Here is a 24,263-nt window from a genome sequence, read left to right as displayed (position 1 = left end):
CTTTTTCGTCTGCTGCTTCTCTTGCCTGGGATACATTTCCCCGTTTTTAGTTTAGATCAGTTTCTTCAAGTGTGGTGATCTGAGAAGCAGCAAACCACATCACCTGGGAACTAGTTAGAAATGCAAATTCTTATCCCTACACCACACCTACCCAATCAGAAAACGCTGGTGGGTTCCAGCAATCTGTGTTTTAACAAACTCTATAGGCAATTCTAAAACAAGATTAAATTTGAGAATCCTGGTCTGGAGATTATTTGCACTCAGACAGCTCAGTTCACCTCCTACAGGAACTTTTCCATGACCCTCCTCCATTTCCTCCTGGATTAGGTGCCCTTCCATCTGCTCCCATATCACTACTCTGACATGGCATTTATCACTGTATCATCACTGCTTATGAATTTCTTGTCTCCTCTTTCAGACTCTAAGATCCTTAAGAATAAAACACATGCTTTACGGTCATTGAATCTCCAATGACTTCCACAGCACTAAGCATAAATTAGGGGGTCAAAAGTGTCTATGAACGAACGACTGAATGAATGGAGAGGTGGATTCCTACCTTTAAACAGACATATGAATATACCATATATGTATATAGCATATGTATTCACAGTGTATTTACCAAATATGTGCAAAACTTTTGTGCTTAGATGAGTCCAAATCTAATGAGATTTGGAATGAGAATGTATTTTTGTCACAGATTACAAGTAGGTCCTACAGTAATGGCCCTAATTAATGTCAAAACAAATATACACTACGTATATTTTAAGTAATGTAAGAATAGGCTAATCACATTTTACAGTAAACTAACCTTTGTAATATCCTAAGTTTCAACTAGAGAGACCTAATTTGCAAACATGCAACCTGAGACCCTAAAGGTTAAGCGACTTGAAAAGTCTCTTTACAGGTCCACAGCCACAGAGTGGAACAACACTGTCTTCACGGCTCTTGGCCCATTTTTTTATTTTTCCCTCTAACCTCAAAATAACATTGCATTAGCATTTAGCAAGAAATGTGTATGCACATTTTTCTTTACAGTTTAGAGAAAATTCGGATCCAAGTTCCTCTAGTCAGAATGATGAATTACAGACTTTATAGTGCTGCTGAATTATGATTTCTTTAAATTATGGTTTATGGTGGAAACGCCGATACCAGCTATTCATTAAAAACTTTCTATTTTCCCCTTTATGTCTCTGTGATGCCCCAGACCCATAATTTCTGAGGCTATAGCTGCTGTCTTTGTTGTGGCTCAAGGCTGATGCCCTACTTTGGAGTGTAATTACGTGGGCGCTAACTAAAATGTGGATCCATCATGACTAATCTACAAGGTCTTGCATGCTTGTGGCTCTGTCTGGAAGAGGGGTTCTAGCATTACACATCCCCAAGATATGGGGTTACAGTGGAGTTGCTAATTGCCTGAGTTCAGCTTCATGCTGTAATCCAGTTGACACCTCTCTGCAGGTCTTTGCATGGGACACACTCCTTCCCACACTGCATGCAAGGCCTTCTGTGGTCTAGCTCCATGACCTCCATACCCTTGCCACACCTGCTCTGTCCTCCTAATTTCTCCAGTCTTACCGAACTATCTGCAATTTCCCAACAGTCACACCTTCTCTCACCTCTGGATCTTTGCATGTGTTCTTTGTCATCACCTCTGCATTCCTTCCAATCTGCCTCCACATTTTCACTTGGATAACTGCTACTTATCTCTCCAGATTCAGCACTGACAGCACCTTCTTCAGGAAGCTTTTATGGTAGAAAGGAAACTTCTAATGGGGCTTCCAAAGAATGGAATAAGTTTCTCCAGCTATGTGGTGCTATAACTGGCTGAATAATTAGACCCAAATGGTGTTGATTACATGGACATAAGACTGAAACTTCTTCAAAGTACTCAAGGAGAGACCCTGTAACCATCTGGGATGCTGTAGAAAGAACATCAGCGATAAATGGGAGGTCAAGATGGATTCCACATAAGCTTCCTTTCACTCTGGGAATTTTAAGTTTTTTTCATCTCAGCAAGAAATGTGTTCACAGGGCTGCTATCGTTTGCCCCAGAGTCTGCATTCTGGGCCAGGAATTTACTATATACAAAACCAGGGCAGTCCATCAAATCCCATTTGTGTGCCTTGTGCCTCCTCGAAGTGGAAACCACGAGTCCTCCCACCAACTCACGGTCATACGGAGAGACGTTCCCGGAGAGAGTTTAGGTGCTTCAGGTGTCTGTGGTAAGATGGCAATGTTGAACATTCGGCTCTCCAGGCGGCTCTGGGCATCGGTGGCACTGGACACCTGAAAAGGAAAGTCATAATGGTAAGCCTCTCATCTTCTGTGGGACAGAGCATGTCACTGCATGCTTAATTTCTGCCCCTTTAAACCATCAGTCTTTGAATTCTATATGCTCCTGCATTATAATTTTCATTCTGCTCTTCATATATTGATATTAATTTTTTACTGATTATAAAAAAGATACATAATCATTTCAGGCCATGATGAAAATGTAGGAAAGTATAAATAAGGAATAAAAAATCATCTAGAATTTCACTACCTAGAAATAGTAATTATTAACATCTTGATGCATTTAAATCTAATCTTTTTTCTATGCAGATATATCAAACTTTATATACAATTGTGTACTCTAATTTTTACTGAATATAATACTATAATATTTGCTATGTCATTAACTATTTTTGAAAACATACTTTTTTATGGCTATCAAAAATGGCATGTGATTTTTATTCCATTTCTTTCATCTTTACCCAACATAGGTATCTATACCTAGATTATAAATGATACATCTCAGCCTCATCATTGCAGGGCAAGATTAATAACATTTACAATTAGGGTAGTGGCCACGTAATCAACTTCACTCTGCTTCAAAAACACTGCAAAATGATGCTTTTCTTATGCTGCTTCTTCCTGCCCTTCAGAGATACTAAGCTACTCCCTTAAACTCTCCTTCTCTCCATAGTTTGTTTCATCTCAGTCTTGTCACAAGAATTTGCAAGCCCTGGATGGCCCTGTGTAGTTGCATTAGTTCCATATGACAGGAAGCAAGTTTCTACACATTCTGAGAAAAAAAAAGCAGGAATAACTTTCTCTATGTCTTCTAATGTTACTCCCAATACAAAAACTGTCTTCTCTGTCTTTCTCTTGATCACATCAGATGCCTGGAATCAAGTTTCAGCATACTTACATGTTTTCAAGGAGACACCTTATAGCTCCACTCTAAATAATCTTAATAACAAGAGCTATAATTCACTGATCATCTGTTATGAGCTCAGCACTGTACTAGCTACTTTTCAAAGGTTATTTTACTTAATACCTACAAAAGATATTATCTCCTTTTTTACAGATGAGGAAAATGAAAGTAAAAAATGTAAGTAATGTGTCCAAGTCACAAAGCCAACAAGTGGCAGTATTTAATCAGGTGAGCCAAGTTCATGATCTTTCTGCTGACCAAGATGACTCACTTTGGTAACTTTAGGAAATTAGGAAAGAGTGAACTATGTTCTCCTATATCTTGAAGAACAGGAACAGAACATTGGGCAGGTAGTGAAATGTGGGCATATTCCTTAGCAAGTGAAACACTGATGTGAAATATGTTGATCTTTTTCAAACCACATCCCCTGAGGCTGTGTCAATGTGATCTGAATATACCAAAGCCAGGGTTCCCTCCCATGCCAAAAATGACTGTGAATGTGCATGCTTTCTTCTCGCTATGCCGTGTTATATTTTTCAATGCCACTAGCATTACCTAAATCCCAAGTCTTACATGCAAAGTAACAGATGGGATGCAGTGATGGTTCATGACAGCACATCTACATTAAAGTGGAATTAAATCCATGCAATTCATTATATTGCATTTTCTGCTTTACAGAAAAACAAAAAAAAGAAGAAAGAAAAGAAACATTAGAACAGCATCTTTTTTTTAGTTTAAAATACTTTAGGGACACTATAATGATGAATGGGAGAAGTTGCTAACCATTTGTCTCAGCATACAGCTATAGTGTCTGTATCATTTCAAATCAAAATATTAGGTAAGCCTATAAAACAATGAGTCTTTAAGAACAAATGCACCAAAACTTTTACGTCCAGGAGAACATAATCTCAGAGGATTGTTTCATACTTGTAATAAAAGTGCTGTTAGTGTTCAAAATGCATTTTTTGGAATGCCTTCAGAGGGAGTTCACAAATCATATAAGAAAGCTGACTTCCATACTTCATAATTACTCCCTGTTTTAACCAAAAATAATTACCACTCTTTTTCTTACCAGATCCGAGTCTGAATGACTTTGGACTGTTCGGCTATATTTTTAAATCCACTTCCAAAGGAGGATATATTTTCACTAAACAGTATCACACACTTTGAATTATTTTCACTTAACAATTCACACACTTTGAAGGCAATTTCAAATAGGAGTTCTAAACGCATTTTGAGCAAAATGTGTTAAGATCCTCCAAAGGGAACCACTGTCTGAGTTATAACGATGGACTAAATGTCTTAAACTGTGGTGAGTTTGTTTTTTAAAAAGTCCGTAACTTTTGCCATGTAATTTTTTACTATTTAATTTAATTTAATTTATTTTTACCCTCTTAGTAACCAACTTACAAAAGCAATCAAATATCATTTTGAACAGTGCTTAGACTGCCCTTCCAGGGAAAGACTACATATTGATAATATTCTTCACCCTGACTCCTATGAAGGCAAAGGCAGATCTGGGGATTCTAGTTTGCTGAGGTGACTTCTCTTGATTGAGGTCTTTGCCTCCATTTGACTCACTCTCTGATGCTGGCTCCAATCCCCAGGTGCTAAAAATGGAAAGTTACCTTGGGCAAAGGGCACACAATATTTGCTCACTCAAAGGACTTTCAATGTGCTCAGTATAATCACATTCTAATGGTTTTCAAATTTATTTCAACTTCTCTCTGAAAAAGCACGTCTTTTACACAATATAAATTAGTCAGGCAATGAAGATGAACACACTAGGCATCAGAAGCAGAATGGATGATCATTTTAACAAGGCGAGCCATCATGATTTTTGCATCCCCACTGGATTCCTAGACAAAGGAAAAGCCTTGTACTTCAAGGGGCTCCGTCGCTGCTTCGGCGGACCACCATAAATAAATATATTTTCTCTGACATTATATCAAATTCTTCTCTATATCCATGCTTAAACACTCTTTCTCATCCATAATTCCTTATTCCTTTGTATTTCTGTCTAATTCTTTATTTCCAAATTGTGCTTGCCAGAGGTTTGTCTGATTTTATTGGTGTTTCCAAGGAATCAGGTTTTGTACTCATTTATCATTTCTAGCATTTTATAAGTAACTAGTTCCTCTACTTATTTCTGTCAATTCCTTCTTTTTGCTTTCCTTAGGTTTCCCTGTGGTTCTCTAGCTTCTTAAATAAATATTTAGTCCATTTATTTTCAGGTTTTCCTGCTCAATAATAAGAGCTTGAGGACATCAGTTTTCTTGTGAGTACGATTTTGTCCACATCATTTATGTTTGGAAAAGTTATTTCCTCCTTATCAATACTTCTTAATAGTTTGCTACTTTGATTTCCTTTAAGACCTAATAATTATTTAGGAGACCATTGTAAATATTCCAAGTGGTTTGAATTTTTTATTTACCCTTTTATTATTAATTTCTGATTATATTCATAATGACCAGAAAATGTACCCAGTATAATTTATTCTTTAATGTACTGAGGGTTTTCTTATGGTCTGGTATTTGACCAATTTTTATGTACAGTAATAACAAGCCCTTATGTAGTGCTTACTATGGAATAGGTAGCATTCTAAATACTTTATATGTATTAACTTGTTCAATTCACACAATAATTCTATTTCATAGATGAGGAAAATGAAGCATAAGTATTTTTCCCATAGTTACATAGCTAGTAAGTGGCAAAACTGACATCTGAGCCCACAGACGTTGGCTGTAAGTCCATGATCTTATCATAAGATAGCAAATGTTCCAAGAAAGTTCAAAAAGGAAACACAAGATTTTTTTCTCTGTGTGGTATGTTTATACTTTGAAGACATTTTTTTTTGGAATGCTTTGGCCATTATCTAATATAAACCTCTTTGTTGTGGACAACTCTGCTTCTGGAGATAACAATACATCTGAACTGACAGATTAAAAAATCTCCCAGGGCTACTCATTATAGTTTCCTTCCCCCAAACGTGATTTCTAGGCAAATGGCAAAAAATTACCCAACTTGTCTATACATGAGGGTGATGTCAGTCTTTAGGAAAGCCAGAAAGCAGGGAGTACCTGGAAGCGGAAGGAGTCGCTCTGGGCCAGGGCTCCCGAGTGCCTGTACCACACGACGCCTTCATCGATGTCCCGCTGCGTGAAGGTGCTGGTGGGGTTTGCTGTCCTCCCATCAGGCAGGTGTTGCCCTTCGTCTGTGGGACTGTCTGCTGGCATATTATGCAGAAGCACCACCTCCCCTAGGAAAGTACAGGCCACGCAGTTAGTGAGGGTCCCTGGGACAATTAAGTCAGAGCTCTATCCTACTCTATCCTACCACTCTTTTTTTTTTTTTAACTAAGAACATATGATGCACTTCTTCATTTTTATCTAAGGTGAAGGAAAGAATGTTAACAGATATCATTGAACCCACCTTTAAACATAGAATTCCCAGTCTTTCAGCTGAAAAAACTAAAAGTCATTTAAGGGCAATTCATGTATGAAGTTATTGACTTGTTTCTATTAAAATTACATATGGAGACCTAAATAGTACTGAACACTGTTGTAGTGTATTCAATTGTCCCTCCAAAACTCCCTGAAGCTTGAATTGTGTCCCCCACGTTTTATGTATTAGCAACTTAGCCCCCACTGTGACTGTTAAGAGGGTGGGAAATCCTGTTATGGTCATTGAAAGGTGGAGCCTTGAAGAGGTGATTGGATTGTAGGAACATGCAGAAGTGAATGGATTAAAAATGGTTGTCAGGGGCGTGGTTCTGAGAACATTAAAAGAAGAGGAGAGTCTGTCTCTCTCTTTCTTGCTTTCTCTGCTCTATCTGCTTCCACCATCTTGCAATGTGAGACCCCTGGGTCACTGTTGCCACCACCAGATGGACTTTGGACTTCCCAGACTCAGAAACTGTAAGCAATAAATTTCATTTTTTTTATAAATCACCCAGTTTGGTGTACTTTGTTAGAAGCAACAAAACTGGACTAATGCAACTGTAAACAAAGACTCAGATACCAGGCACTGAATGGGCTCATTTCAACCCAGAACTTTCTATGCAACAGAAAATGTTTTCCAACCAGGAAGTTTCTGGTGTAAACACAATGGAAAATTAGAAAAAATTTAGGGAAAGCTATTCCTGTAAGTGAAAATAATAATAGCCAGGACCGGAAAACATATGGCAGGCACTGCATTGAACTTTGTGTGGTGGTTCAAACCCAGCCCCACCACTTCCAGCTTACGTGAGCTCTTGAAGCCTCTTTCCTCGTTGGTAACATGAGAATAATAGTACGTGCTTCATGGGTGCTTAAGAATGTTGCTTATCCTTATGGTGACTTCTATTTAATACTTCTGAATGGTGCTATCTCCATTTTACAGGTGAAGTTCTTTGGGCTCAGAGAAGTTCAGTAAATTGTTGGAGGTACACAAAGGCTAAGTAGGTGAGCTGAGATGTGAATGTGAAGCTCACACTCTTGGTCACGTAGCTCTGTTACCAATCATCATTATTTTGTGTACATGTATCAGTATTTGCCCTGCTAAAAAACTGATCACGTTTTCTCCTCCTTCATTCTTTAAGATTTTTAGAACTGAAGCAAGGAAACCTAAACACCACCATCACCACCAATCTGTTTTTACTGCTTCTTCTTCACCTGAAGGTACTATCTTCTTAAAGTGAGATCACAAATACAGAGGGGTTATGGAAACAATTAAAATTTCACAAGGAGAATATGCCTTCAAGCAAAGACCAAAAATGGATGAACAGCTAAAAACAGAAGCTATATTCTCAAGAAGGTGCATCTAACAATAAATCTGAAAGAAGCCACTCTATCATTCTGATAGTGAGGGGGATAGAAGAGTGTGTGTGTGTGTGTGTGTGTGTGTGTGTGTGCGTGCGAGAGAGAGAGAGAGAGAGAGAGAGAGAGAGACTATCTTAAAAATGTTCTGTAGGAGGATACCTAGATCTCAATACACTAGATATATTGGGCAATTGATAGTGCATTTTGATTACCACAGAGAAATTTGTTTTCTTACTCAAAGCAAATACTCATTCTACTATTTATATGAACTAAATTCAAGTTGAAAATGAGCATAATATCCTGGATGATAATGAAATACTGAAATAAGAACAAAACATCACCACTCTCCTTTATATAATTACGTGTAGAATCAACTAACTCTACTTCTCTTTCTTGCATTATTTCTCATCTGTACCTACGTCAAAAATTACACCACCCATCTCTCTCTGGTTCAACTTCTGTTCATAAGATGCTGTTAATAAACATGGTTTTACAGGATGTGGACCGTTTATGAATGTGAATACAGTTGCAAAATACTCTGAAAGAAAATTTCCACAATGAAAATGTGGAAAATAGAAAATACACAAATGCTGATTTCCTAGCTATTCTGCTTATTAATAGAAAGGCAAACCAGAATCTCCTAACAAGGCCTAATGAAATAAACCTATTTTTCATACAAAAAAATCACTTCCATGCTGTACAGATTAACAGGAGTCATAGGATATAGGCTAATAAAATAAATTGCAACTGAATAAGTAGTGATTGAGTACCTGTTAGGTTCTAGGTAGTGTGTTAGGCCCTGGGGTGGGGGTGAGGTTGGGAATTCAAAGATAAGCAAGATACATTTTCTATCCCTGAAGATCAGCCCCATAATCAACTGGGAACCACTGTGAGATTTTCAGCAGATGAATGTCATGAACTGATTTAGAACACATGTGTGTGATCAGAATCTAGGAACCCTAAGGCTTGAAAGTCCTGTTAAAGAGGCTGGACTTTACTCTATGAAAATGTTAACAGTAGCAAATATTTAAGTAGAGTTCGACCAATTATGGGGCTACTGCAAAATCCAGAGGAGAGATGGGGACCCAAACTAGGGCAACAGAGGTAAGATTGGAAAGAAATGTGATACAACAGTGATGGACAAAGTGGAGGCAACAGAATTTGACAAGTGTGGTTGTGGAGGATAATAGAGGAAGGAATCAAAGAGAATCACCTACTAGGTTGGGAGACCGGCTGCCACTGATGGGCACAACACAGAAGGGTGAGCAGCTTGGAGGAAAGATGAAGAATTCACACCGGATGTGCTGCATACAGCTGCCTTTATGACAAGCCCATGTGTAGACAAGGAGAAGTATCAGTATTTTGTGGGATTCACTGCAGAGAGGTGACAGCTAACCTTTTGGGTACCTCACTTCTGCTTTTATCATAATGTCTCTAAAGAGATGACTTTAAAATAAATCAGAAAAAAAAAGAAAATCAACTCTATCTGGGATTTTCTTTTTGCTGAAATCTATATTTTAACCAAGAGTTTTGAAAGGAAAATTTAATAGGTGTTAAGAATTGGAATATCATTTGAATCTCCATGAATTATTTTGGGATTGAGATCATTTGTATTAGTGTTTTCTTACACTATGATAAATAATTTAGAGTTGGCAGTGCATTAGATTAAGTCAGATTCTCTCTCAAATGATACTCAAGTTACTTCATTAAAACCATCTCATATTTACTTTCAAACCTGCGAAGTAGCTAAAGGTATGTGTATTAATCAACTTGTCTAAACTTATATTTGAAAACAGTGGTGAGTCTGTGAGTGGTTGAAATTAGGTCCTTCATGCACATATCATACAGACAGTTTACATTTGGTTCCATTCCAAGGTCACAAAAAGCCTAAAGCCCAAATTGAACATTCTAAAGTGATGAGAGAGTACATAGCAGCCAGGTGACAATGAGGTAAGGGCTGCACAAATTCACACCACTGGGGTAGATGGACGCAAGAAGATTTGTATTAAGTGGACTTCTAGTTCCCATCACCTTTTTCACTCTTGAATGGTTCCTAAGGGTAACATGATTTGATTATTACTGATAGGGAGCTCTGGACATACAGAAAGATTATGTTCATCGGAAGAAGTTAATTAAGAGAGTTATAACAGGAAAGGGTCATAATAAAGCTTACATGGCATTTATCAAGCTGAAATGGCAAAATTTTATCTGCTTAAAAACCATTTAACTCGGCATTTTTTGTTTAATACTTAGTGAAATATTGGGCTGTTTCTAAGAAATTTGGAGGCTTAATATTTTGGCTTTTAATGATCAAGATAAAGGCAGGGAATTTAATACATCAAAAGAGTTATAGATTTTTGGAGATGAAAACGACTTAAAAATTATCTAGCTTAAAATCAGTAGTTGAAAGTCTGATGAGAACAGGATACTTATTAATTACAAATGAAAAAACCAGTAACTTTACAGTGGAGAAATCTGGCAGACATCACTTTAACCAAGTGGTCAGAGTTAACATCACCAGTAATAAGACATAGTGACATGTGCAAGGATATTTCAAGAAGTTCATGGAAAGATTTATATTATCCTTCAAATGTATTTTTCCATGAACTTTTGAAGCACCCTAACACCTCCCAATATGATGCACTGAGAAAGGAGAAAAGGCATAACCTCAATCCAATAATGAGAAATCATCAGACAAATCCAAAATGAGTAATATTGTACAAATATCTGATCAGTACTATTCAGAAGTGTCAAGGTCATAAAAGACAAAGACTGAGGAAATGGCACAGATTGGAGGAGACCAAGGAAACATGACAATTAAATGCAATTTGGGATCTTGGATTGGGTCAGACTAAGGGCATTAATTGGAAAACTGGCAAAATTTGAATAAGGTCTATGGATTAATTAATGGTATCTACCAATGTTAACTTCCTGGTTTTGATAACTATTCTTTGGTTATGTAAGAAATTAATATTAGGGGATGATTGATAAGTGGTATTCAAGAGCTTTTTGTACTATTTTTGCAACTTTTCAGTCAGTCTAAAATTATCTAGTCTAACTTGTCAAAGAAACCCATGGCCCAAGGGGCTATGCTTGCCTGCCTCAAGGTTACACAGCTGTAACAAGTAACACCCCAGATAGACTTACTGTTTTATAATTATAATATCGATTCTTGATTAAATGGTGCTTTTCAATGTCTTTGTGGACACTGGAATTATTTTTAAACTGTACAAAAGTTAATTTTTTTCCTTGGTACAGAAAATATATAATTTAAAGAATAATGGTTACCAGAGACAAGGAAAGGAAGGAGGGTGGGGAGAGTGAAAGAGGTGGATTAACAGCTACAAAGTCACAGGTAGATAGAGTAAGTTCTCGTGTTCTAGGGTGAATAGAGCTAACATCACTATATTGTATATTTCTAAACAGGTAGAAAAGAGGATCTTGACTGTAATCATCACAAAGAAAAGACAAATGTTCGGGGAATGGATATGCTATTTACACTAAGTGAATCATTGTGCAGTATATGCATGTATTGAAACAACAGACTGTACCCCACAAATATGTACAATTAAATTTTAAAATTTAAAAAAGAAAACATACAATTTAAAAAATCTGATAGCCTAGAGGAAAAACAGATTATTCTTATTATGCTATTTAATGTGCCAAGTGAAATTTTACTTTTAATGAATATAATTTTCACTTTTATATGATCAACTTAGTTATTTTTAAAAATCTACCTGTTCCTTTATTTTTACAATAGTTTTTTTATTTCCTTACAGTTTCAATTCCTTCTTTTATGTCTTTAAATCATTAAAAATACTCTTATATCATAGTTTTTATATGATTGTTCCTTTATTTGAAATTCTTGGGGTTCGGCTATGGTACTATAGATTGTTTCCTCATGTGCTCTGTAATTTTAAAATCTGGGTTAATCTTCAGTGGTTTTCTCTGTGAAAATCCTTTATAGCCTGGTTGAGGGTGGGCCTTCTACAGTAGTTTCTACTATTTTCTGCAAGGAATTCAAGAAGTATCACTGACCTGAGATTAATTTTCATACAATGTCTCAGCTTTGGGTTTCTCAGACAAGGCACATAATGTAATTTAAGCCCAGATTTGCAGGAGAAATAGGCCTGAAGTTCTGAATTCACAGACTTTTCAAAAACAGACTTTTTGCTTAACTCTGAACCCCGGGAAAGACAGGCAGGTTTCTTTGCCATCTCTCTGTGCCCGTGAGCTCCTCGTTTTCTATTCTGTCCCTCTACTTGAAGGTATGTCCTTCCAGAGTCCTGGTTTTATGCAGACTCTTAATCCCAACCCCCTGTCTCTTCATGGGCATTAAAATCCAAGGCCCTGGGTTATTGAGACACACACAGCGCCTCTCAGGGAAGCTAGGCCATTAACTCATGCACAGCTGGTTCTCAGGGCCTTCTTTGTTCTCGGTTCCTGGAGATTTCCCTCTGTTCTTGGGAGGTCAGCTATGAACACCTTATAATTCTTGCTATATTTTACCCAGCATTTGTAGGTGATAACAATGGGAATTTCACGGCTGTCATACTCTACTATCTTGCTAGAAGTAGAAGTAAATATGGAGACGATAAAAATGTCTTTATGTAATTTTTTTAAAAGTGTCATCAAGAAGTCTGGTAATGTCCTGAGAGAGATATAGGGTAGAATTTGAGAGCCTGACTTTTGAAATGAAACTGACATATATTACTACATGACTTTTAGTAGACTACTTTACCCCAGTTTTCTCATTTGCAAAATAAAGTTGTTTTGTAATTTAAATTAAATTTTACATGTTCATATAATGTGTTTATAAAATTTAGTACACTACCTAAATGTGTACTAAACAATTACATTACCTAGTAAATGTGTTTAGTGTGACAGCTATCATGATTATTCTGTTTTTAGAGGGGACATACATAGTATTAAAAAGTTCAGTTCACTGGAATCACAATCTTCCTGCATAGCATCGTACAAAAGCAAGTCTTGGACGGCTAAACGCAAAAATGAAACCAAGGAAAAAAAGATTTACCAAACTGGGGGTGGTCTTGCATAATCTTGTAGATAATTTCTTCGGCACTGGCACCTGGAGCTTCGGCCTGTAAGATTCTGTTGGTAATCTGCAGCATCCCCCCTTCTGGAACCCACACCATTGAATTAGCCACAAGCTGAAGACCTCCATTATTCTAGAATAGGAAAAGGTGCAAAATTAGGTACAAGAAAAAAAAAATCAATCATTAAATACATAAGTTATCAGCTTCTATTGCTGCTAAAGATCATCTAATAAGAGATTCATGGCTTTAGAGTCACGCTATGGACAGTGTGCATGTGTATTATGTGTAGATATATGCATATGTATGTATATATTTACATATGTATAAATCCTGTTTTTTCTTTTAACTTATCACAAATAAATAGCTTATGTTATTCAGGAAGACCATATCTCTTGATATCTTTCTTTCATTAGTCTATCTGTCCTTCTATCCTCTCCATCTACCTACATTCAAGAATTATTCTTTAAGAACCTATTAAATGCCAGCTCCTTTGTTAGAAGCCTGAAGCAAGACCTCAACTTCAGAACTTACAGTCTGGGGAGAGACAGACACATAAATTATTAGGATACTTCACAAGTGATGTTCTATAAGAAGCTTGAACAAGGAGCTGTGGGAGAACAGAGGAAGGAAGTCTCAGGAATGTTTTCCTGAGGAAATATCATTTCATTCATGAAAGACAAAAATGGGCTTTCTAAGTATAGAAATGGTGAAATGTTCCAGAGGGTCCAGCTTAAGTAAAGGCAAAGACTTGAGACAATGCACTGTGTGTTTAGTAAAATGGCCAAGTGTCTGTTGTCAGTAGAGCTTAAGGAACCAGGGGAGAAAGTGAATAAAAAGCGACATTGTCTTAAGGAAGGTTAGTAGAAGCTAGAAGATATGAAAAAGTCTCCATTTATCTTATAGACACAGAAGAGTTAACATGAGTCTTCAGGGAAGGAGATGGAATGATCAGGTTTAGATTTTAGAAAGGCAGACTCCTGTGGCAAGAGATGAAGGTGACTAGCAGTGGAATAAATCTAGACCCGTGGAAACCATTTAAGTTCTTGTAGTGGCTCAGAGAAGAGTAGATGAGGGCATATGAGAAGACAATTGCAGTGGGAATAGACAGTTAGGAACAGATCCCAGAAACACTGTAGAAGCAGAGTTGACAGGATTTGATGGCTGAAAGTGAAGCCACAACAGTTGGGAATAGCTGGCTGGAAGATATCACCTATTTAGCACTCCTGAGAAGGCAACCATTTTTAATTGCTAAAGCTAATGTCATTAACGCTACCGCCATTCTTGATTTGCAGGATACACACCCTCTTCCAAAGCTTCATAACTGACATTTTCCACAGAATGAGATTAGTAAAGCTGCCAGTGTTCAGTTTTCAGTTTGTTTTCATACTTCGAAAATCAGTAAATCCGACATTTAAAAATAGGGCACTGCAGAAGAGACCGTTTTCTAAATTATTGTTATTACTTTCCAATATGGCAATAGACAGAACAGAGCAAACAGCACTCCCAGGAGAATATTCAGGAGAGAAAACAATAACTATTCTCCTGCAGTCACTTGGCACTTGAGCACTTTCCCTCTCAGGAAGCAGTCATGGCTATTTTCACCTTATACACCAGGAAACTGAGTTCAAACAGTGCTCGGGAGAATAGTGGCATAAGCATTTTCTATGCTGAGTGGTACTCAAGAGCAAAATCCCAGAGAATTTTCTCCTTCCACATGGTAGTATAGTTTTTACTAAACATCAAAAGTGTGCCAAAAACTTTGCATGTAATCTGCCAGAATTCTAGAGAGAAAGGCTCTACTAACTCCAGGAGAGTTTTGCATACCATGATACACTGGGGCCCAGGTTTCTCAATTGCTAGGAATCTTTCTAGCAGCAGAAGACTAGTCAACTTCGACTTTGGTTATGGAGATCAGTCATATGCCAAAAAGCACATTATTGGACTGAATAGACAATGAAATTTTTTGTATACCAAGCAGGTAAGCACTGTGACAAGAATGCATGTCCTCAGATGGCTCTCCCATTACATCTCTATCTTGACTATGCTTTCTCAATAGAATTCTCTATAATTCCTGTGTGAGTGTAACTCTTTAGGAGACAGTACACCTCCTGACTTAGTATTCGGAGACCAGTAGCTCCTGGAAGCTTATCAAAAAGTTCAGAATCTTAGGCTCTACCTCAGACCTTCTAAATCAGAGCCTGCAGTTTTAAAAGATGTCAGGAGATATTCAGGCATGCTAAAGTATGAAAAGCATGGCCCAGGGTAAAGATCGCAATGGTTCTAGAGTGGTTCTTCTGAAAGTTCACTGGTGGGCCTTTTAAAATGTCTATGTTTATAACAGGATAATATGTATACTTACATTTCTGATTTATTTGTTAATAGTACTTAAGAAGAAACAAATGACACTAAGGAAAAGAAGTATAATTCTTAGTTGTTATCAAGATAGCAGAATAGGATGTTTCAGCTCTCAAACACCCACAGACCCCCACAGAAACTCTAATTTTAACAATCCCTTCACCAGTCAGCTCAGCTAAAGATTTTGGTGATCCCTCAGACCTTTTGTCTGGATATGCCTGCTCCATTCCTCTTGTTCTCTCTTTGGGGGAAGTCATAGGATTGTGGGCCTTCTCTTATCCTGCTGAGCAAGCTGGGCATTAAGAACCTTTTATTTACAGAAATGGCAGTGCCCTGAAGTGTTCAAGGTGACACTATCATTGTGAAAGTCCAGGAGTCCAGCTGAAAGGTTCCAACACTCCAGTGGAGCAAAAAAATCCAAGAATAGATGCACTGAAGAGGATAAGAAGAACAGTTTCACTTTACTTACATCACCCACCTCCAATATGGCACAACTCAGTGCCAAGAAAGACTGCTTTAGCCCAGAATTTCTCCCACAGAGGAAAGTAAGAGTGAAGTGAATATCCAGCTTTCCCAGCTTTGTGAGATGCTGACCAAGAGGCTCACTTCTGTCTCATCACACACAGAATGCTGATGGAGTCAGCATGGCTGAATAGTCTGGGGACAGCTAGGAGCAGAGGAAAGGAGCAAAGGCTCACAGTAACCAGCCTGCAGATCTCAAAAAACAAATGCAGATCCTACAGAGTGGCTCATGGACTCCACTAAAATCCCTGCTTGCAAACCACATAAAATGCTTCACTTGTAGACCCCCCAACTGGTCAAGAAGCACCCCTAAAACTCCATGCACCCCTCCTACTCCTATAGCCAGTGCCCCATGCTTTCCTGCAGTGTATGCAGGCCTCTGCAGATGGTGCAAATGAATCTCTGCAGACAGCACATAGACATCAGCAGTCTGCTTGACTCTGCAGGTTTGGGAGCAGGTACACACCTTGAACACTTCAGGGCACTGCCATGAGGAAAATAAATAAAAGGCTTTCAATACCCAGCTTGGCTCTGCAGGATCAAGAGAAGGCACACAATCCTATTACTTCTGCCAAAGAGGGAATAAGAGGAGTAGAGCAGGCACATCCGGAGAAAACCTAAGAGAGACCCCTAAAAACTTTAGCTTGGCTGACTAGTGAAGGCCTTTCTCTCCTGAAGCCAGGCAATAAAGACTGGAGGAGATGACTGCTTTCACAAATGCAAACACAGCCATGAAAGGCTTCAAGAAACATGTAAAAAAAATCAAGGAAACATACACCATCAAAAGAACAAACTAAAGTTCCAGTGACTGATCCCCCAAAAATGGAGATTTATGAACTGCCTGGCAAAGAATTCAAAATACTCATCTTATAAAAGCACAATGAGCAAAAAACACAGATATACATCTAAACAAAATCAGGAAAAAAATACATGAACAAAATGAAAAGTTCAAGAAGGAGCTAGAAACCATTAAAAAAAAAAATCAAATAGAAATTTTGGAGCTGAAGAATACAATGACTGAACTGAAAAATCTAATAGAGAGCATCAATAGCAGAGTTCATCAAGAAAAACAAAGAGGCCTAGCCAGTTAGCTCACTAGGTTAGAGTGTGGTATTATAACACCAAGGTCAAGGGTTCAAATCCCCATACCAGTCAGCTGCCAAAAAAAAAAAAAAAAAAAAAAATGCAAGAAGAAAGAATCAGTAAATTTGAAGACAGATCATTTGAAATTATCCAGTCAGGAGAATAAAAAGAACTCAGCTATAAAAACGAATGAAATACTGCCATTTGCAACAACATGGATGGACCTTGAGAGAATTATATTAAGTGAAACAAGTCAGGCACAGAAAGAGAAATACCACATGTTCTCACTTATTGGTAGGAGCTAAAAATTAATATATGATTCACACACACACACACACACACACACACACAAAAAAAAAAAAAACCAGGGGGGGGCGAAGAAGATATAACAACCACAATTACTTGAAGTTGATACGACAAGCAAACAGAAAGGACATTGTTGGGGGGGAGGGGGGAGGAAGGAGGGAGGGAGGTTTTGGTGATGGGGAGCAATAATCAGCCACAATGTATATCGACAAAATAAAATTTAAAAAAAAAAATGAAATAAGGAAAAAAAAGATGAAAATTATTGATTTCTTAAATAATCAAATACAATAATTAAAAAAAAAAAAGAAGTTAGAGAAGGAGGCAAGGCCTAGATCATGTAGGATTTATAGGCCTTGGTAATAATGAGTTTGGTTTTGATTCTAAGTGGAATGGTGTATTAGTCTATTTCTGTTGCTTATAACAGAATACCTGAAACTGCATAATATACGAAAACAAAATTCATTTCTTACATTTCAGAGGCTGGGAAGTCCACAGTCCAGAGAATGCATCTGGTTCTTGGTGAGTGGTAACTCTCTATAGAAATGCAGGGTGCCACATGATGAATGGCTTGAGCAAGAGAACTAACTCTTCACTCACTCTCTCCTTTTAAAGCCATGAGAACCATGTTCATTACTGCATGAGTGGATCAATCCTTTCACCAAGGCACAGTCCTTACAAACTAATCCCCTCCCAAAGGTCCCACCTTTCAATTGCCATCATAGGATTTCCAACCCTCTTAACACTGTCTCAGTAGGGATTAAGTTTCAATGAGTTTTGGGGGGATATTCGATCCACAGCAAATTGGAAGCCATCAAAAAATTTTAAATAAAGGAAGACATAAAAAAAAAGAAGAATAAAAAAGAGTGAAGAAGTCCTAAAGGATGTATCAGACACCATTAAGAAAGCAATATACTCATTGTGGAAATTCCAAAAGAATCAGAGAAAGAGTAAAAAGCAAAAGTCTATTTAAAGCAATAATAACAGAAAACTTTCCAAATCTGGGGAGAAAAATGACCATTAGATCATGAAGCCCAAAGAACTCAAAATAGTTTGAACTTATTCACTGAGACACACTATAATAAAATTTTTGAAAGTCAATGACAAAGACAGAATTTTGAAAGCAGCAAGAGAAAAGTGACTTGTCACATATAAGGAACACCATATGACTATCAGCGAATTACTCAGCAGAAACTTTGTATGCCAGGAGAGAGTGGGAAAATATATTCAAAACACTTAGAAAAAACTGCCAATCAAGAATAATTTACCAAGCAAAGCTGCCATTTGGAAATTAAGGAGAGATAAGGACTTTTCCAGACAAACAAAAGCTAAGGGAATTCATTACCACTAATCTTGTTTAACAAGAAAAACTAAATGTTGGAACAAAAGGATACTAATTAGCAATATGAAAAGATATTAAAGTATAATACTCACTCATAAAGGTAAGTATACAGTAAGAGTCAGAATACCCTAATACTGTAATGGTAGTATGTAAATCACTTTTAACTCTACTACAAAAGTTAAAAGAAAAAAAGTATTAAAAATCACTATGGCAACAAAAATTTGTTGATGAATACATGATATAAAGATGTAAATTGTGACACCAATAACATAAAATGGTAAGGGGCAGGGAGAAGTAAAAGTATAGAGTTTTATATGTGATTGAAAATAAGTTATTATCAGCTTAAAATAGAGTGTTACATCTATCAGATGTTTTATGTAAGCCTCATGATAATCATAAAGAAAAACCTGCAGTCGATACACAAAAGATAAAAAGAAAGGAATCAAAGTATATCATTACAAAAAAATCATCAAATCACAAATGAAGGCAGTAAAAGAGTTAGAAAGGAAGCACAAAACAGTCAAGAAACAATTAACAAAATGGCAAAAGTAAGTCTTTATCAATAATTATTTTAAACACAAATGGATTAAATTCTCAAATCAAAAGACATATAGTGGCTGAATAGACAAAAAAACAAGATCCAACTATTTACTGCCTACAAAGGCTCACTTTAGCTTTAAAGACACACATAGGCTGAAACTGAAGGGATGGAAAAAGATATCCCACACAGAGGAAAACCAAAAGAAAACAGGGATGACTATACTTACATCATAAAAAACAAAAACCTTTTAAGTCAAAAAGACACACAAGACATCAAGAAGGTATTATATAATAATAAAGGGGTCAATTCATCTAGCAGATACAACAATTGTAAATATACAGGCATTCAACATCGAAGCACCTAAAAATAAATAAAGTAAATATTTACAGAACCAAAGGGAGAAACAAAGAGCAATGCAGTAACATAAGGTGTAGTGGATTGAATTATGTCCCCCCAAAACTCACTGAAGCTTGGATTGTGTCCCCCAAGTTTTATGTATTAGAAACTTGGCCCCCACCATGACCATTAAGAGGGTAGGAAATCCTATTATGGTAATTGAAAGGTGGAGCCTTGAAGAGGTGATTAGATTGTAGGACCATGCTGCAGTGAAAAATGGTGGTCAAGGGTGTGGTTCTCAGGGCTTTAGAAGAAGAGAAAGGAGAGTCTGTCTTTCTCTCTGCTCTCTCTCTGCTTCCACCATCTTGCAATGTGAGACCCCTGGGTCACTGTAGCCATCACCAGATGGAGTTTGGACTTCCCAGCCTCAGAAACTGCAAGCAATAAATTTTGTTTTCTTTATAAATTGCCCAGTTCTGTATATTTTGTTATAAGCAACAGAAATGGACTAATACAGTAGGGGACTTTAATACCTCACTTTCACTTTCAACAATGGAGAGATCATCCATATAGAAAATCAAAAAGGAAACAAAGGATTTGAACAACACTATAAATCAAATGGACCTAACAGACAGAAACAGAACATTCCATAAAATAGCAATAGAACTCACATTCTCCTTAAGCACACATGGAACATTCTTCAGGCTAGATCACATGTTAGTCCACAAAACAAGTCTTAACAAATATAAGAAAATTACAATTGTATCAAGTATCTTTTCTGACCACAATCAAATGAAACTAAAAATCAACAGTCTGGATAATCTAGAAGAAATGAACAAATTCCTAGAAGCACAACATATGAAGACTGAATAATGAAGAAACAGAAAATGTGAACAGACCAGCAAGGAGACTGAATCAGTCATCAAAAACTTCCCAACAAAGAAAAGATCAGGTCCAGATGGCTTCACAGGTGAATTCTACCAAACATTTAAAGAGTAAATAATACCAAACTTTCTCAAACTCTTCCAAGTATTTGAAGAGAAGGAAAGACTTCCAAAGTAATTTTATGAGGCCAGCCAGCACTAGTCTAATACCAAAGACAGACAAGGACACTACAAGAAAAGAAAACTATAGGTAAGTATCTCTTATGAACTTACACGCAAAAGTCCTCAACAATATAGTAACAAACTGAACTCAACCTCACATTAAAAGGATCATACACCATGATTGAGTGGGATTTATCCTTGGGATGCAAGGATGGTTAAATATATGCAAATCCATCAATGTAATACCTCCACATTAACAGAATAAAGGATAAAAATTACATGATCATCTCAGTAAACATGGAAAAGCATTATCTGCCATGATAAAAAGGGAATTTACCTCAGCATAATAAAGGTGCATATGACAGGCCCACAGCAACATCATGCTCAAAAGTAACAAGCTGAAAGCTTTTCCACCTAGACTAGGAACAAGACAAGGATGCCCACTCTTGCCACTTTTATTCAACGTATTGCTGAAAGTCCTAGCCAGAGCAATTAAGCAAGAAAATGAAATAAAAGGCATCATAATTGGAAAGGAAAAGTTAAATTGTCTTTGCTTCAGAAAACGTAATGTTTTGTATAGAAAACCCTAAAGACTGCACAAAAAACCTTTCTGTACTAATAAATTCAGAAAATTTATAGGATACAAAATCAACATGCAAAATCAGTTGTGCTTTCATACATTAACAATGAACTATCCAAAAAAGAAATTAATAAAACAATCTCATTTACAATAACATCAAAAGAATAAAATAATTAGAAATAAATTTAACCAAGGAGGTGAAAGATCTGATATTGGAAAAAATAGTATCATTAAAATGTCCATACTGTCCAAAACAATCAATTCAGTGCAATCTCTACCAAAATTCCAATTGCATTTTTCTTAGAAATAGAAAAAATAATCCTAAAATTCATATGAAGCCACAAAAGTCCCCAAATATCCTAAGTAATCTTGAGCAAGAAGAACAAAGTTGGAAGCCTCACAATTTCTGATTTCAAATTATATTACAAAGCTATACTAATTAAAACAGTATGGTGCTGGCATAAGAACAGATACACAGACCAATGGAACAGAATAGGGAGCCTAGAAATAAATCCACACATTTATGGTCAACTAGCCTTTGACAAGGGTGTCAAAAATACAAAATGGGAAGGAAAAAAGGATAGGCCCCTCAAAAATGATGTTGGGACTGAATATCCACATGAAAAAGAATAAAATTGGAAACTTATCTTACAGCATATGCAAAAATCAAGTCAAAATTAATTAAAGACTTAAAGACCTGGAATTTTAAAACTTGTAGAATGAAACATAGGGAAAAAGCTCCTTGACATCGGTTTTGGCAACTATTTTTTTAGATATGACACTGAAAGCACAGGCAATGAAAGCAAAAGTGAACAAGTGGGAGTATATCAAACTAAAAAGCATCTACACAGCAAGAGAAACAATCCACAAAATGAAAAGGCAACCTATAGAACAGGAGAAAATATTTGCAAACTATGTATTTGATAAGGGTTAATATCTAAAATATATAAGGAACTCCTACAACTCAACAGCCAAAAACAAACAAACAAACAAAAAAAACCCCCAAATAACTCAATTAAGAAATAGGCAAAAGACCTGAATGACATTTCTCCAGAGAAGACATACAAATGGGCAATAAGTATACAAAATGGTGCTCAACATCAATAATCATGAGGGAAATGCAAATCAAAACTACTTCACACATGTTAAAATGGCAATTAAAAAAATAAAAGGTAACCATTAGCGAGGATATAGAAAAAAGTGAAATCCTGGTATACTGTTGGTAGAAATGTAAGTTGGTACATCCTTTATGGAAAACAATATAAAAGTTCATTTAAAAATTAAAAATAAACTACCATATGATCTGTAGTCCTACTTCTGGGCGTATATATATATGAAATAAAATCAGGATGGCAAAAGATCTCTGCACTCCCATGTTCATTGCAGTGTTATTCACAATAGCCAAGACATGGAATAAACATCTGGACATCTACTACACAGTGCCTGTAGCTAACAATTCTGTATGGTATACCTAAAATCTGCTAAGAGGATAGATCTTATGTTACGTATTCTGACCACAAAAATAAGTAAGTAAATAAATAAGTAAAATTAATAAAGGGGGCAGCAGGAAGCTTTGGGAGGTGATGGCTATGTCTATGACCTTGATGGTGGTGATGGATTCCTGGATGTACACTTATTCCAAAACTCATCAAGTTGTGTACATTAAGTATGTAGAGTTTTTTTGCATGTCAATCATGTCCCAACAAAGTGGTTTTTTAGAAAAGAAATATAAATATTCCCACTCATCATGATGTAGACAATTTTTTATGATTGTTTTCTTTTGGGAAAGGGTCCAGGAAAGATTTAAGAAGAGATGGATAAAAGGGTGTACATCCACTGTCTACAGCTAAAGTGTCCAAAAAGCCACATTTTATCCTAATTACCCCAACAGTTGTGACATTTTAGAATTTCTTTATCTCTCTTTTTTTTCTTTTTGGAATAATAGCGCATATACTCCTTTCAGCTCAAGAAATTAGCTATATTACCAGCTGAATAATCTCCTGCCCAGTGATGTTTTGTACCACATTAGCAGGCAATTAAATCCCAACAAGTAAAATTTGGGGCATGATTAAAACAGTGCTTTAAATTAAAAAGTTCTGCTAATTCATTTCATAGAACAATAGGCATACAGAAATGTTGGTAATAAACTTTAGCCATTGTATTACAAGTTAAATATTACTGTTGTAAACCAGAAGTAAGAGCACAAGCCTCCGCTCTTTGGAAGAAAAATTTCACAAACAAAATGAAAACTTCTCTCCTAAAATGAGAGACTGGGCAATAGATGATGAAATTTTAGCTCAAAAGAGAGTGTGCCCCAACCCCAGGCCAAAATATTCAAGATAAAAGTTTTTTAAACTTCACTAAACAGAAAATGACTTTAGTTGGATAAAACAGTGGTCCTATCATTTTACTTATTCTGTAAAAATATGCCTTAATTTGCAAAAGCTCATTTATACCATAACTTCTAAAATTTAATCTTGTAGGTCATTGTAAACTTTAGTGAAGGAGCATGAGGGGTGGCAGATAAAAGAGGAAATTTACCAGCATGAAGAAAGAAGAAAAGATAATTGGACAGTTTTTGTGCTTGTCAATGCGTGTATGAGCCTCAGTAGCTTGCTATTTCGGGTCAAGAATATAGAACCTTTACTCCATGTAGTTTTCAACTAATATGTACGTATCAACAAATATTTTCTGAGTAGGCACCTTCTGAGACACTGAATTGAATAAGCTAAGCAAACCTCACAAAGGTGAAACCCTGACATGTGGCAAGGATTTATTTATTTATGAGATATGCAGACTCTTATTCATAAAAAATAAACATTTTTATACCATTGATATTTTTAATTCTCATAAACATCATTATTATCAAATTAACTTTGTCCTTGCAAGACAACCCATGAGAATAGGCATTAATAAAACTGAGGGAAATGCAACAGGGCTTTTAAAACTGCACATGGGCCCTACCACAGGTAAAAAGTCAGAGAGGACTCTCAGCAATAGAATTTTTCCATCCAGTTTATAGCATGCATTTGGGGGCTTTTAACATTCAAGCACTACCCAGTTGCAGAAAATAACTGCTCTAACAACAACAAATGAGGTCAGA

General features: G+C 36.6%; 1 protein-coding gene across 4 annotated transcripts in view; it reads right to left on the bottom strand.

Moving 5' to 3' along the window:
• Positions 1–24,263, bottom strand: part of FRAS1 (Fraser extracellular matrix complex subunit 1) — a 422,531-nt gene that overhangs the window by 107,577 nt on the left and 290,691 nt on the right. For all 4 annotated transcript variants that reach the window (XM_063108769.1, XM_063108770.1, XM_063108773.1 and 1 more), the window contains exons 30-32: positions 13,031–13,184; positions 6,277–6,455; positions 2,170–2,286 (exon numbers count right to left, since the gene is read on the bottom strand). In XM_063108769.1, the coding sequence (XP_062964839.1) occupies positions 2,170–2,286; positions 6,277–6,455; positions 13,031–13,184 (450 nt within the window). The remainder of the gene's footprint in view (positions 1–2,169; positions 2,287–6,276; positions 6,456–13,030; positions 13,185–24,263) is intronic.

Source organism: Cynocephalus volans, chromosome 9, assembly GCF_027409185.1.
Source record: "Cynocephalus volans isolate mCynVol1 chromosome 9, mCynVol1.pri, whole genome shotgun sequence".
In the NCBI taxonomy this organism is placed as follows: domain Eukaryota; kingdom Metazoa; phylum Chordata; class Mammalia; order Dermoptera; family Cynocephalidae; genus Cynocephalus; species Cynocephalus volans.
The sequence above is the reverse complement of the archived record's forward strand: the minus strand, read 5'-3'. Positions and strand labels throughout refer to the sequence as shown.